The sequence below is a fragment of the Heloderma suspectum genome, chromosome 2, assembly GCF_057233095.1.
Source record: "Heloderma suspectum isolate Gila_16-S chromosome 2, 16-S_ref, whole genome shotgun sequence".
In the NCBI taxonomy this organism is placed as follows: Eukaryota; Metazoa; Chordata; class Lepidosauria; order Squamata; family Helodermatidae; genus Heloderma; species Heloderma suspectum.
In genome coordinates, this window is record NC_139459.1 from 192,445,187 (window position 1) to 192,460,823 (window position 15,637).

The following is a 15,637-nucleotide window of genomic DNA, read 5'->3' on the forward strand; positions in this document are numbered from 1 at the left end:
ATCTATAAGAAGCACTGTTTATGAAGACCCGTCCAAACTTTCAAAACTCCAAAAAGAGAGTTAGGCTGATTCAAACATTATACACCTTGCTCCACCTCTGTAAAAGCTGCTGAGGGAAAAGAACTTCCACGCAGCAGTGACTCTACTTGTTATATTTTCTATATGGGAAGGGCTTCTGTGTAGGAAATAGTGTGAAACCTGCATATAAATCATCATGTACAATGATTACACATGCATACCTCACTCTGTGTACATGTGGTGAACACACACATGTGATGATGCTGTAAGAAGGGTTTGTACTATTTCCTAAATGGAAGCCCTTTCAATGAAAGAAATGTATAACACGATGCAGCTCTTAAACTCACATTAATTGTTGTGACTTTAAAGTATAAATGAAATCTCTCTGAGCTATACAGGATTGTGTCACAGCATAGCATATGTTGTGGGGACAGCACAGAATTGTAGATATCTTACCATAGGGAACATGTGCAAACCTAGGCACATTTTTAAGAAATGTAGAAACCATGACTGTGAACAAGAAAAAAATAAACATAGATCCAAATCAGAAATCTAAAAGTTCATGTACCTCACAGGCTGAATTATGGACCTTTTCTATATTATAACAACAAAGAGTCTGGTGGCACCTTAAAGACTAACAAATTTATTCTGGCATAAGCTTTCATGGACACTGCCCACTTCATCTGATTCATGTTACCCTTTCTATACTATGGTACTTAATGCAAAGAAGATAATGAATTGTACTGTTTGAGTCTATGATAACCAAGAAGAAGGCATTCTGTGAAGCAATTAATTCAACATTAGCTGAATTGCCACAGATATGATGTGTACCCACATTTCATCATGTTAGGAATGTTGTATAAATCAAGTGTAAGTGCAGTTAGCAAAAACAACTGCAGTGGAAAGAAACACACATAATTTCAGACATGCAGGTTAAGATCCAGACCAAAAGTGTATCATATTAGTTTATTTAACTAATGACATATGTAGAATGCCAATACTACATGAGCATCCTTCTGTGATAGTTATAAAAGTTTATTTAATGTAATTCATTCATGATTCATGAATGATTCATTTAACGAACTTGAAAAATGAAGCACTTGGAGCACCATGTATAAAACAGCTGAAAATTCTCCGCAAGAGCAGAGAGCACCACAGCACTCTCTGCTGGCACATTTAACAAGCATCAGTTGGTGCTACTGTCACTTTAATACTCTAACTGCCTGCAATTGGCTGAAAGATTGGAACATTCCTGCATGTCGAAGGACAGCCTTGTGCCACGATTGGCTGCTCCGGACGCTGCAGGATACTTCCTGGAATGTCTGCAGCCCAACGTTCTTCCAGGTCGGGATCCCTGGAAAAGTGGTGGGGGACCCTCTTTTATTCAAAATGTAATTAATGGCCTCGGGATTGATGGTAAGGAGAATGTGGGGTTTCATTAAGCTCTTCGGTACTTTGGGTATGGCAACAAGAGACGTGCATGTTGCAGGGCTGGTAGAATCCATGGTCCATAGGAACAAAACTGCTCACCAGCACATTTGCCAAGTTGTTTGATTGTAGTTTTTAGGTCATTCTTTCTCCTGTTCTAATATTTGTCACGGTACAGGGATTTTCGTTAAGAATAAGCAAATTAATCTCTGCCTCCCACAGAAGGGAATCGTACAGCAGAAAGAAATCACCTGAAGATGCATTGTGTTTGTATTGATCAGAAGGGTGGTTGGACTGGCTAAAAACAAGGGAAGGTATCTTTTTCTTACAGTGGTATGTGAACTGTCACCTCAGCGAGGATGTTATGCCTGTTCCCTTGAAACCAGTTTTCTACACGTGCTAAAGGAGGATTTTGTGTACAGTGCTCAAAACAGGTAATGATTAGTAGTGTGAAACCTGATAGAACTAGACTAACAGCGCTTATAAGCCCATCCTGGTATTTTGTAATTTGTATCAAAATAAAGGGAGTATTTGTAGCCATAGTAATTAATAGCAGCGGCAGCAGTGTTTTAAGTGTAGCTGGAAGTTGGGTATGAGCATAGGAAGGTGAGCCTTCTCACCCTGTAACCTTCTTCTGGGCTCCAAGTTAGAGCAAATTGAAGAGAGTCAAAGATGGAACTTATCTCCTGCTTTTTCAGTGAATGGCTTGAGGCTTCTAATCACGTTAACAGTGTTAAAGATGGACCCAGGGAGTGTATAAAAGGATGTGATTTTGTGTATTTGTTCTAAGATTGTAATCAGTGGGAACTTCTATAATGTTAGGGGTTAAAAATTTTGTGGCATTAGGCCAGGTTTCTTGTGTGGACAAAAAATAACTTCTCTCCAGAGAGAGGGAAAATGGTTAAAATGTGATATGGGTGATCTAGCATTAACCTGTTTAAAAATTCCAAGTGCTATGAAGAGAAAACCCAATACCTGAGACTGGAAGTAAGCAAAGTAGTGTATCATGCAGATAGATAGATATTTGTTTTCAGATTGGGACAATAAGGGGTGGTTTGAAATGTTTGACTTCTAAATTATCAAGACTTCTAAAGGCTTCACAAGCATAGATGAACTCCTCTAGCTAGATAGCTGCAGGAGTATCCAAAATAGCCAGAACAAGTGGTACATAGTGGTGATATCTTTTATTAGAACCTGGTTACACTTCAGCCCAGTTCAAACATTTCAGCCCTTCTGGAAAGGCTGCCAAAAGCAATTTCGACCTCATGGCAGCTCCCTATGGGGCCCATAAAGTTTACAAGCTGTTTACCATGTAGCTCAGTTCAGTTGCACGGAGCGTCTCCTCACCAACAGCTTCCAAGAACGTATGCCCTGGCTGGTCCAGACAATAAGCAGTTTGCAAAAGTTATGCCTCCATTAGAGTCATAGCCACATGGAAATGTTTTTCTGCGACCATTATGTGAGTTGTGTGTGTAACATTTGAACTGGTTTAACTCAAGGTTGTTGTTTTTAGAGTCTCCATCAAGGATGTTTGTCATAGATGTGGGTCATGGGTGGCCAGTCTGCAGCGCAGCTGTGGAGGTTTGTGGTATGCTTGGGCCAGAAGGCTTGTGGGCCCGGCTATGGTACAGAGCCAGGCCTATGCTCTAGTACTGGGCTCCTGCCTGCTTCCCATCTCAGTAGACGAGAAACAAATCACACCAAAGCACAGCAGGAAGACTGCATATGTACCTGAAGCACATAGTGCCAGTGCAGTATCTCATACTTGTTCCAAACAGGTTAGGCATTTAGATACAAGATATTGTATTTTAGAACAGAAGGTTGACCTATACATTGGGTTTCCTCACACTTGATGGGTATTTCCGCAAGCGATTTTCTATTTAAATGTGAGTCCACTTTCTACATTATCAACCTTCCAAACTGACACATATCAGATTAAAACTAAAACAAAAAGCATTCCTAGCATCACTTTTGATATTGCTCCATGAATCTGTGCAAGTGTTTGATTTGCAGCAGTTTTTCCACTGGTCAAGAGTGGCAGGAGTCTAAACAATGGTAGGTGAACAATCTATCTTTTAAGTGATAGATTTTGGATATTTTAGGTCTGAAAACCCAAGCAAGCTGTGGTGGGTGGGGGGAATAGTCTGCACAGTAGAAACTTACGTATTTGGTGGTGTTGAAACATTGCTTTTATGTCCTAAGTAGAGAAGGGCACAGAATAAAGTTAAAGTAACAATGACTATTCAAGGTTAAAATAACAAGATTTTATTATCTACCGCAGTCAGTACCTTTCTTTGTTTGTTGTATTTGCTAGTTGTTAAGATTTTAAAAAATAATTATTTGCTCAGATACTGGAAATCGAAAGCCATTCAACATGACAACAGAAACTTTGGTGAAGGATATTAAACCGGGCTTGAAAAACCTAAATCTTATATTCATTGTGTTGGAAACAGGTGAGTGTTGTGTAGAAGAGAAGAAGATGGGTTAGCTTGTTTAAAAAACTGACGCTGGATAGTTGGGAGGCCATTCTGCTTATACAGTCTTATCCCTGGACATAGGACTATTACATTGCCTTCCTCTAGTAATTATAGGTTGCATCTGGATTTTCTTTTATCAATAGTCAGCTTACAGTGCAACCCTACACATATCTACTCAGAAGTAAGTGCCATTTAGTTCAGTGGGCTTATTCCCATGGAAAGAATTGCAGAACTGAGGAAGACAATGTTGCATGATTTTTGTGAATAAGGTTCTGTGAATAATGGAGAAGCAGACTCACCTCCTATCAGGCGGAGTGCAGCTTACTGGCGAATCTAGATATTTTATTCTTGTATTTTATATATATATAGGCACAGTATTATGTGCATGCTGAAAAGAGTTTCACTATCCTGCATACTGTGATATCAGCTAGCAGTTATGTACTCCATTGCATGTCAAAATATTCTCATCTCATTTGTTAGTGTATAATATTGTGCTTATATTACTTGCATATCTGTACTACTTTTGTGTTCCTTTCTTATTATGCCATAGAATTTGAAGGTACACTTTCTTCTTCCTTTTTCTCTGTGTTTCTTTTTCCTCCCTTCTGTGAGTAAAGAGCAGCAGATGTCAGTGTTTGCATGGGATGGGGTTAGGATGGAACTGTAGCTGCTTTAGCCCTGTCCTTCTGACATGAAACCAGAAACATCCTCTTAGCCACTTTGAATTATGGTGACTCTTCTTCCACTAGGCCGGGTGACCAAGACAAAAGATGGCCATGAAGTGCGGACATGTAAAGTAGCCGACAAAACCGGCAGCATAAACATCTCTGTGTGGGATGATGTTGGGAACCTAATCCAGCCAGGAGATATCATCCGACTCACCAAAGGGTATGGATTATCTCTCCAATAGGAGTGGAGTTGGAGAAGATGGGGAGATGGATGTTACTTCTGGGGATATGACTAAAGGGCCACTTGGAGAAAGGAACGAATATGGTTGGGCTCACTTCAGGCTACTTGAGGTATATGCTCAGGGTCACCTAATACAGATTACTTACTCCCTAATGCACTTTAGCACTCTTGAATTCTGTTAGGGAGGTTTAAAGACTGTGATCTTGTACACAATTACTTGGGAATAAGTCCCATTGAATGCAGTAGACCTGCATAGGATTGGGCTGAAAGGGTGCTTTTCTTTTCTCTGCCCACCCACTGTGGTTTCACAGTGTTTTATGTGGAATCTTGAAGGAGTGATTTTAGATTAATACATCTGAATAAAAAGGTCTTATTTATGCCCTATTTTTGCCAAGATACTTGCACAATGAGCAGGGAAATGATTTTCTTTAAAGGTTGTGCTTTCCCTCTGCAAATGTATAAGTTGCTTTTAAGTTTCAGTCTTCCTTTGGTCCAGGGCAGACATAATGCATCCTGGCCCTTAAGCATGGTTAAGGGATCTAGAACAGGGCACAGGTTTGCATGTCCTTACCTCTTCAGCCCCTCCGTCTTGAGAATAAATCCCCCCCGGCATCTTAGGCATGGTTAATGGTTACAGTGGCATAGAAGTTAAACTATGGTTAATGCTAACCATGGTTCATTCCTAGCCATGGTTTGAAATCTTAACCTAAGAGCAAACCATACTACATGTCAATGGGGGAATTCACATGAAAAGGAGCATGTGATCCAGCAGCCTGCTCCCAGTCCCTTAGTCATAGTTAAAAGGACAGGCTGTGTTATATCTGCATCAGCCCTTATAAGTTACATAGGTTGTTGTGTGGTGGATTTCCTTCCTATATGGCATTTTATTCAGTATAGGTGCATGTGGTATGTGTATGTGGCTGTGACAGAGAGAAAAAAGACCCATCACCCACCCATCCTTTGCACATTACAAAACACAAGCTTTTTCCTACACAGGGACCAGTCGCCATCTAGGAAAAAATAATGTATGAAGCTACCCTTTGTTTCAAATGACATACACATACCCTTTCTCTTGGCACATTCATGGGGAGGTTTTTGAAAGCGCATGTGTGTGGGAGGTAACATTTATTTATTTAGGGGCCTTTCTAGTGTATTGTCTTTGTTTCTGGCTTAGAGCTGCAGTACTAAACCAATAACACAAAGTTAAGTGGCAGTTGTCGGCTTTAGAGCATCCATTTGCTCTCTTCTGAAAACTAGATGCTAGAACAAATAACAGTGGAGGATTGTGGCCTTTGTGCTGTGCTTGTAGGCTTACTGGAAGCATCTGCCTGGCCACTGTTGGAAACAGAATACTGGGCTAGAGGGATCCACTGCAGCAGTCTTTTATGTTCTTCTCAGTGTTGACCTTGGATTGTTCAGAGGCAGAGGGCATATCTGCACAGCACTTTTAATGCTAAACAAGAAGAACACACGAAGAAGGGACCTCTTTCCTCTCGTTCAGTAGAGAAAGCCAGTCATGCACACACGTACACACACATACATGCGCTCACACGCATATATAGGGTTGGGGTTGCATTTTTATCTTGCCCTTCCTTCAAGGAGCTCAGTATTGTTTCAGGTAGGCTAGGCTGAAAGGGGAGACTAGTCCAAGGTCATCCAGTGAATGTCATGGTTAAAAGGGGATTTGAATTCTGGTCTCTGTAGTCCTAGTCAGATTCTCTGGGCTAAATCCAACATTACGTGAGTGAACTTATCCTTGTGCAGCAGGAGTTTCCTTCCCTTCCTCCCAGCAGCCTCCTGCATGTCCCTAAAATCTGCTCCAGAGGGTCCCCCAATCCTCTGGAGCAGATTTGGGGTGTGTGCAAGATATTGCAGGGGGGAATTCGATCTGCCAGTGGTGTCCATTCCACTGATGGAAGGACACAGTTAGATACAACTGTCTAACCCCCAAGCCACACTGACCTGGTTTGCACAACACACTGGGCTCACTGTGGTTTGTTTAACCCCCAATGAGCTGCAGCGTGTGCCAGGTGCCATTTTGAATATGCAATCCCCGATTGCGGTTATCAGGGGGTTGCCATGTCATGCGAACCTAGCCACTGTGGGTTATTTGAAGGTTAAACAACCCTTGCATAACCCATGCCAAACTGAGCCTCTATATTTTGTGTGAAATATTGGGATCCTTTCCTCTTGTCAGGGCATCTGGTGGATCAGCAAAGGACTAGCAGCTCCACTGTGAATGTATTTTGGGGATCCTGAGTGAACCTTAAAAGCAGTTCTTCTGAACCCCTTTCACAGGTTTTGTACAGTTGTATCTCTAAGAGACTTTTCCCATGCAGTTCTGTGACATAGGATTGTTTTCACAAGTCACCCTTGTGTTTAAAAACCTTCTGTGTGAAGTGCAGTACAGAAATACTACTTCCATAAAAGATGCAAGTGTTTCCAGGTCTCGGCAAATGTGTGTTTATTTTGGGGGAGTTACTCCTAGGTAAATAGATATAGGATTGCAGCTTAAGTGTTATTGGTTTCAATAAGATTTTAAAACACATAACTTCCTCCAGATGACATCCGTTATTATCCCAAATTGTATAGGAGCTCAGTTGATTTGAACTGGAAGCCGGGTGGGCTAATATGCATACAGGTATGTAATAGCTTTATGTGCCATGCTTCAAAGTACCCCCCCAAACAGGTATTTTCCCTGTAAGAGGGATTTTGTGCTGCTTTTAACCATGGATTTCTCCCCATCAGGTATGCATCTGTTTTCAAAGGCTGCCTGACTCTATACACCGGACGTGGAGGAGACCTGCAGAAAGTTGGAGAGTAAGGCTTGCATCTTATTCCAGTGTTGCATTCTGGAATTGGGGGTTGGGTTGGTAGGTTTCTTTAGTTCAGACTTCAGCCAGATTTTCACCAAAGGGTAGTATTCTTCTAGAGTGTATAACATACCCTGAAACCATGGAAGGCAGCTTTCTTAATTTCCAGAATGAAAGGTACCAGTGACTTTTTGTGTGGTGGTTACTCCATAATAAACATTCCAGGCTACAAGTTAGCAAATGTACTAAACCTTGAGATATATCTTTCGCTTAAGAATCTCTGCCCCAACTCCATAGCCCAGTACCTTTTTAATTAAGAGCCTTTCTACACAAGGCTTTTATTCTGTGCTCATTGTGTGCTCGTGATTCCTCAGTCACAGTAGTTTGTGGGTCCTTTACATGTGGTGTCATCCTCCAAAGTCTCTCCAGTGCTTTGCAACCATTATCGTGTTTTTTTTCCTAATGAGGAAAGTTCGGTATTTTCCTGAATGGCATTATAGAATCCTTGTGTGTTTGCGCAATTTCACTATACCACAGTGCCACCTAGTGCTAGTGTAATGGAACATATAATGGTTGTGTAAAAGAAACCTCCAAAAAAAAACATGTGTAAAGAAGCCAATCTTAATCCTGCAAAGAATTTGGAAGCAGAAGCTTGGTAAAGTGGCAAACCAAAAGCCTCATGTAGAAAAGTCCAGACTCTATGGGATGAATACCCTTTTATGCTGTAGAATAGACATCTCAAAGTATCTATTAATTTACAAATCTTTACTTTGTAATCTGAGGTAAATTTCATATCCCCTCTTCTTACAGATGACTCCTTGTTTTCCCAGAATGTTTCTGTGAAAAATCCCAAAGTGTAATATTTCTCATGTTTTATCTATTGCTGTTATAATGACTTGTACAATGCTGGTTGTGGTGGTGGTGTTTATACTTGAAGGCAGGGTCTTCTGTGTGTCCTCCCCACCCCCCGGCCTTGTCTTTAACAGAACCTCACTGGATGAGCTTGCATGGCTGTTGCTACCCTCCTTTGTAACTGTTTCCCCCTTTTTTTAGCAATATGGAGCTTAACTCTAGATCACTCTGGCAACATAGTAGCCTGAGTAATCTTGTCTGTTGTCAGGTTTTGATTTTGACAGCTTGAATTTTTCCTCCCCCACAATGATAAAAGTCTATAGTTCAAAGAATACTGTCAAAGTTTGGGTCTAGTGCTGTCTGGCAAGTTTAGGCCTAAAAGGATCAAACATACTTTTTCAGGGCTGCTGTTACTGCTGCTATTTAGCATGTGGATACTATGGCTTATTGCCATATAGTGCCTTTGGCTGTCCCTCAACTGTCACTTACAAGTGGCCATTCGATCAGGCTACCTGAATGGTTTTGATCCTGGCTGATCATTATAAGAATTTTAAGAACTGCGGCCTGAGTTTGCTTTTTTCCTGTGTAGTGAACCTTAGGTGGGGGGTGTCTAGTCGGGAGGGAGTGGAATGGGAGTGAGTGTGGCTGGGTACCAGATGATGGAGAGAATGCAGGTGACATGGGAGTTAGGCCAGTTAAGGTGAGAAGTTGAGGAAGAGGGCTGGAAAGTGAAGAGAGGTTCTAGGAGCTATAGAGCTGATTTTTTTTCTGTGGACATACAAGTTATTTATGCTGCTGTTCTTATACTAGGTTGTTCTCATATTCCTTGTTCACCAAAGATATTATAATCCTCTTATTTGTAAAATGAACCCTATTTCTGTTTTTGAGAAAAGTCCAGGAGTGTACTATTTTCTGGGCAGAACCCATATTGGCAGGTTTCGAACACCCCTCACTCAGGGAAATATTAAACTTTACACCTCCTTCCTCCCTATCCATTTTTCCTTTTGTGTCATGTCTTTTAGATTGTAAGCCTGAGGGCATGGGCTATCTTGGCTGATTTTTTTACTTGATGTGTGAGCTGCTCAGGGAGACTTTTCAGCTGGAGTAGGGCTAAAATGCTTAAGGGCAATCCTATGCATATTTAGACAGAAAGAAGTCTTACAACTCCCAGCATTCCCCAGCCAGCATGGGAATGCTGGGCACTGTAGGACATTTTCTCTGTCTAAACATGTATAGGATTGCACCCTTAAATAAAGACTAGTCCTGCATACATTGTGGGAGAGGGAGAGAGCAGCATGGAAACTGATTAATGAAATGAGGACTGCATTTTTATCTGTAATATCTCCTGCCCCAGGTTTTGTATGGTTTACTCAGAAGTGCCAAATTTCAGTGAGCCAAATCCAGAGTATGTTGCCCAGCAGTCACAAAACAAAAATGTGAGTATAAGGATTGCCTGAACTGATGTTGGGGAGTGAAATAAATTTTGAAGGAGGTGTCTGCTAGCCCTAGTGTCCATTCCTAACTCAATCATGAGAGATTTCTGTATCTTCCTTGACCACAGGAAAATGTGTCACTCCATCCCCCCTCCCCCGTTCTCCCTCTCCCTCAAAGTGGAGTCTTTTAAAAGATTTTTTAAAATTCTGTTCCTGTTCCCATGAACACCTGATCCCATTGCATCTCTCCTCTGTAAATTCCCACACTTCTTTTATATTTTGTAACAGACTACCATTATATTTCCTTGCCCTGGGAAAATGAAAGCTTCAGTGGAGGTTTAGGATTATACAGCTGAACCTTTCAGGAACCAGGCCCATAAGGTTGCCAGGTCCACAACCTGAGAAGGTTCCCTTTTAAGACTAGCACTGAAGGAAGCAATTTCACCCATTGCAGTGAGGGGCTGAAGCTGCCCCTGGTGGGCTTTTCCCTTCTATGCAACTCTTAAAGGTGTACAAGGGTCCTTCCAAGTTATGGATTTGGATTGCCTGAATGGATCTAACTGAAGTGTGTGTTATGAGGATGGCTGGAAATGGGAACAACTTCCTTAGTGTGTAGAATTGGGTGTGCTTTTCTCTTTCAGGTGCTTCCAGAAAACAACTTTAAGATTCACCTTGCCTAGATGAATATGGCCATGTAATAATTATTTTGTGGAGTCTGTACCACTCCTCTGAATGGCCCTGATGCCTTGTTTCAGAACTCCCCCCCCCCCGATAGCCTTATAACATCAGCCCTTACCTTCTTCCTTGCTCCCCCCACCCCCCATTACATAGTTATCCTAGTTGGATTGGTTTTCAGCATATTTTTGCGAGACTCTCGTTGCCCTCTGCTCAAATGGCGGTGGTATCTGTAGAACCTCTGCATCAGTCAGTCAATGTGAGCAATCTGTGTTTTCTCTTATAGACGCAGAATGATAATTCAACACCCACAGCCTCCCAAACTACACCAGGACCCTCTACATCATCAGCAGGTAAGCAGCTAGTGTCTTTACGCCTCCCTAGGACTACTGAGCAAAAGTGCTTCTCTGGCCTGAGTGGACCGGAAGTCACCCATGGTCAATTCAGTTTGTCCAGCCATAAGCAGAGTGGGGGAATTACTGCCTGGTTGTGTTGTTTAGCCTGGAAATGGTCAACATCCAACCCACTATCTGCCCACAGTCTCCAAGGGGGGCAAATTGGATGTGATGATTAAATGTATTTCTGCATTTAATGTGCAGTTTTTTAAAAATGCAAGTGTGCGAGAGAGATAATTATTAGGATCACAGCAGGCAGGGAAGGGAAATTTAATCCTTTCTTCTGCTGCAGTCTTGAGGAAAGTTGGTAATTGCTTTGGAGGGGTGAGTGGGAATTCTGCATTGGCACACAGGATCATCCTACAGACCAATCCTAAATGGGATTAGGTGTGTCTTACTCTGCGTAGGATCAGGCTGTTAGATTCCTGTCATTTCTAGCTTTTGGACTTCTGGCAGTGGTCCTGTTTTTTAGAAAGCAAGTTTCTGGCCCTCATGATTGTAAAGATAAACTTGCAAAAGTGATGGCAAAAAGGGCTATGTCACTGTTTTGTCATCTGAGGGTAATGATCTTTCAGAATAGGAGTGTTGTAGGACAGATAGGCCAAGTTACCAAATGTAGGGTTCATATAAACATTTAATTGTCCCTGTTTTAGTGGATACATCTTTTCATTTCACCGTAGTACAATGACAGGACAAGCTGCTCTTCTGCCAACTTTCTTTAATCTATTCCAGTCAATAGTCAAGGACATAGGATCCCTAAAGCTGGAACTCTTCAACATGCTAATTCTAACTATAAAGTCCTAAATGTAGGGTTGCTGGCTTTGAACAGCAGTTTGATTGTCAGGAATCAGCAGGTGGTGATATATCCCCATGCTGTTAGCTTCATGGCCATGTGGGGACTGGAACCTGGATCTCCCAAGTCCCAGTCCAACACTCTAACCACTACATTGGCGCTCTTTTAGGCAGTTGTTCCAGGCAACGTCTTACAAATTATTAACTTGGATATTTGTGAAGTGTCTTGTTGCTCTTGATCATGTATTTAGGTTTCATTTGTGTTCTTTTTCCAGTGGCATTTGTAAATACCACTGAAATTTGTAAAAATTCAGTGTTATTTGTAAAGTGGTATTTGTAAACTGCCTTGGCTTTAATTCAAATAAAAAGGTGGGGGAGTCTCTTAAGTAAATCTCCATTACAGGAGAAGTACGAAGTTTATCAAATTCAGTTTATTATCTCCATGGGCTGTTGTGTTGTGTAAACCCAGCCATACTAACAAACCTTGGTGTGTTAACCACAAACAATCTACAGTTCACAATCCAGCAACAAACCATAATATTTGTTGTAACAATCCTATGGCCTTTAAAAACAGCATATATCAACAGAAACGATCTGACTGTATCTTTTACTTCAGTCTTCCACAAAATAATTCCCTTTCTCCAAAAATATTTTTTCTTTCCCCCTCTCTGAGGCTCCGGTCCTATACATGCTTATAAGAATAAGTTCCATTGAACTCAGTGGGACTTACTTCTGAGTAGACATAGGATTGCATTGACAATCTAGCAGCATGTATTGCTGGTAACATTGAGTATTCCACACTTGATGCATCCAGCATTTGATTAAAAATACCACGTTTTCCATCTGTAAGTGATTTCAGTTCTTGCAGTTACACGTTTAGAATCTGAACCTTCCATATCGACTTGTGTTTTTAATATATCCCAACAAGTTTACTTGTGGGTTTAATGGCTTCATCTCCATGGTTTCAATAAGATTTCTCTCTCTCTCTCTCTCTCCCCCCCTCCCTCTCAGCCACTGACAACCAGAATGGCAATGGGTTAATCACTTCTGGCTCTGGGAGCTCCACACACCCGCCTAGTGCCCCCTCCCACACCACCAGTGGTCGCATCACCAGGAGTCAGCCCAACCACCAGAGTGGGAGTTCATCAGGGACAGGGTCGTCCTCCAACCCAGTCAGCAATGGCAAAGAGACACGGCGAAGCAGCAAGAGATAACAGGTGCAGGACTAGGGAGTGCTTTTATACCTCTTCCCTCTGCTGCCTGCTGTGTTACCTTTTACCTCCTGCTGACCAGTTCTGAAGCAGAGGGGCTGATATGGAAGGGAAGAGATGAATATCATGCTGGAGTAGAGACTATGAAACCAACTTATGTTTAGCTACTGAAATGTACTTTTAACATGCAATGCTGACTGGGTGAGGGACATGGTGTTTGTTGTGTTTATACTGATATTCTAGGTCAGACTTGTTCTTTTCAGGATTCCCCATTTATGTACATTCATCTCTCCCTTTGCAGGAGATTAACATGATTGCCATACTATCCTTTTGCCTGATAGTGTTTCATTCTTACCTTTAACCTTCCAAGATAATAGGCTCCTGTGCTATGGGCATGTGTCCTTGAATTTAGCTCATTTGTAAGTCTAAAATCCTTAACATTCATGGTGAAGTCTATGAAACTACCCTGGCCTGAGTGGTTTTAGTATTGTGAACTAAAAGATAAGCCCTTAGCTTTCATGGGATGGCTTGTACAGAGGAGGTATAGTTAGGCAAACAAACGGAATTTATACCACCTTTTTCAAGCCAAACTATTAGTCTGTGTAACTTTCCCAGAACTGGTCAATAAGATGGCACTGTTGTTTTCCCAAAGATATTCTTGACTGATATTCTAGCTTACAGCAACCTGTAGGTAGGTTTCTGTAGATGTAATGATGATGTTAAATTAGCAATGCAGCAAAATTGACAAGAAAAGGAAAGCTCATTTTCAAGCACCAGATTTTAATAGTTTTGAAAAATGAACATTTTGTGTTTTTTAATTTGGCCTACCATGCTGAAATCTTGGAATAGATCTATGTTTTTATTCTCGTAGGCTTCAGCATGACTGGTGGTGGAGGTTGGTGGTGTTGGGCATTTTTCAGCTAGTGCAGTTGCCTTGGTTCTCACTTGGTGTAAGGCCCAGCTAGGTCAGAGGTGATGCAGAACTCTGAACTGCTCAAGCCCTGTATGAAATTATCTCTGAACTGCTCAAGCCCTGTATGAAATAAGAAAGATACCTAGACTCTCCTGTGACATTACAGGAGTCTTATAGGGTATTCTTAGTTCATATGCTCCAGGTTCTTCAATGGATATACCTTCCTACCCCCTCAAACTTTAAGGGGCCCTCCTAGGCCAAAGTTGCCCAAGGGCCCACAGAAAGCTATAGATGGTCTGGTCCTGGTCTCAAGCTATCTGAAGGAAGATGAGGACCATTTTGCGATTATATAACCAGTTTTCAAAGGAGGATAGGGTAACATTTTGACGCTAAAATGTTTGCCAAAGTTAACACAATTTCTTGACAGTAAAATGTCAGACGTCTCACATTTTTTTGCAATTGTGGCTTAATGGCCATTGCTGAAGTAAAAATATTTTGAAGTGCTCTTTTATCTAGCTTTTGGGTCCTAGCCTCTTTTTATTCCTTTGCCTCTGTTCCCCCCTCCAGGATAATTTGCTTGAATTACTTTGCTGAAGTTTTTTTCCCCCTAAAGAACATCACTGTTGTCTAATCTGACATGGCTGTTTGAATGTACTATCCATGAATGTTTGGGAATAAATATTTTAATCCTCTTATCCCGTGAACATCTCTGATCAGAGTAAATGTGCTATTCCAAGGAACTATGGATGTGAGTGTTACTGTTTGCCTACAAATCTAGGACAACCACAATAAATGTGTAACAATACCTGAATAAATCTAGTCACCTGACATGTGGCCGCCCTCAAGGCCAGGTAACATGAGTTACTTGCAGCGTCTCTGTGCCAGTTTCTGCATAGTCCCTGTTAGCACCATGGAAAGTTGGGGATTCAGGCGAACTCAGAAAGCTGGCGACACCTCAGTTCACTTATTTCTCACATTTTAAGAGGGTCCTCTCTGGCTGTATTGCCCAAGCCCTCCAGCCCCCATGTCAAATTTGTGCTGCCTGCACAGAATTGTTGGTGTACTGGTGGTGAGTATGGTATGTCATGTTTTTTTTAAATTGGAAAGTTGGGGTATAAGCTTACTATATATATATATTATATATATATAGAGAGAGAGAGAGAGAGAGTAAGCTTATGTTGTTGTTCAGTCGTGTCCGACTCTTCGTGACCCCATGGACCATAGCACACCAGGCCTTCCTGTCCTGCGCTCTCTCCCGGAGCGTGCTCAAGTTCATATTCATTGCATCGGTGATGCTATCTAGCCATCTCATCCTCTGCCGTCCCCTTCTCCTTTTGCCTTCAGTCTTTCCCAGCATCAGGGTCTTTTCCAGAGAGTTTTCTCTTCGCATTAGGTGGCCAAAATATTTGAGCTTCAGCTTCAGTATCTGTCCTTCCAATGAGCACTCAGGGTTGATTTCCTTTAGGATTGACTGATTTGACCTCCTTGCAGTCCAGGGGACTCATAAGAGTCTTCTCCAGCACCACAGTTTGAAAGCATCAATTCTTCGGCACTCAGCCTTCCTTATAGTCCAGCTCTCACAGCCATACATTACTACTGGGAAAACCATAGCTTTGATTAGACGGACCTTTGTCGGCAAGGTGATGTCTCTGCTTCTTACTATGCTGTCTAGGTTTGCCATAGCTTTCCTCCCAAGGAGCAAGTGTCTTTTAATTTCATTA

At 41.7% G+C, this 15,637-nt stretch overlaps 1 protein-coding gene across 3 annotated transcripts; it reads left to right on the top strand.

Annotated features, from left to right (window-relative positions):
• The first annotated feature begins 1,249 nt into the window (after positions 1-1,249).
• On the top strand, positions 1,250-14,775 carry NABP2 (nucleic acid binding protein 2). Of its 3 annotated transcripts, none has more exons than XM_084837067.1 (8): positions 1,313-1,434; positions 1,761-1,880; positions 3,795-3,899; positions 4,673-4,811; positions 7,581-7,652; positions 9,852-9,933; positions 10,892-10,958; positions 12,804-14,775. In XM_084837067.1, the coding sequence occupies exons 3-8, from the start codon at positions 3,821-3,823 to the stop codon at positions 13,004-13,006; spliced, it is 642 nt and encodes a 213-aa protein (XP_084693193.1). In that variant the 5' UTR covers positions 1,313-1,434; positions 1,761-1,880; positions 3,795-3,820; the 3' UTR covers positions 13,007-14,775. The 3 variants fall into 3 exon arrangements, with proteins under 3 accessions (XP_084693191.1, XP_084693193.1, XP_084693192.1); XM_084837066.1 differs by having other exon boundaries at positions 1,778-1,880; XM_084837065.1 differs by lacking the exon at positions 1,761-1,880 and having other exon boundaries at positions 1,250-1,434.
• Positions 14,776-15,637: the final 862 nt, after the last annotated feature.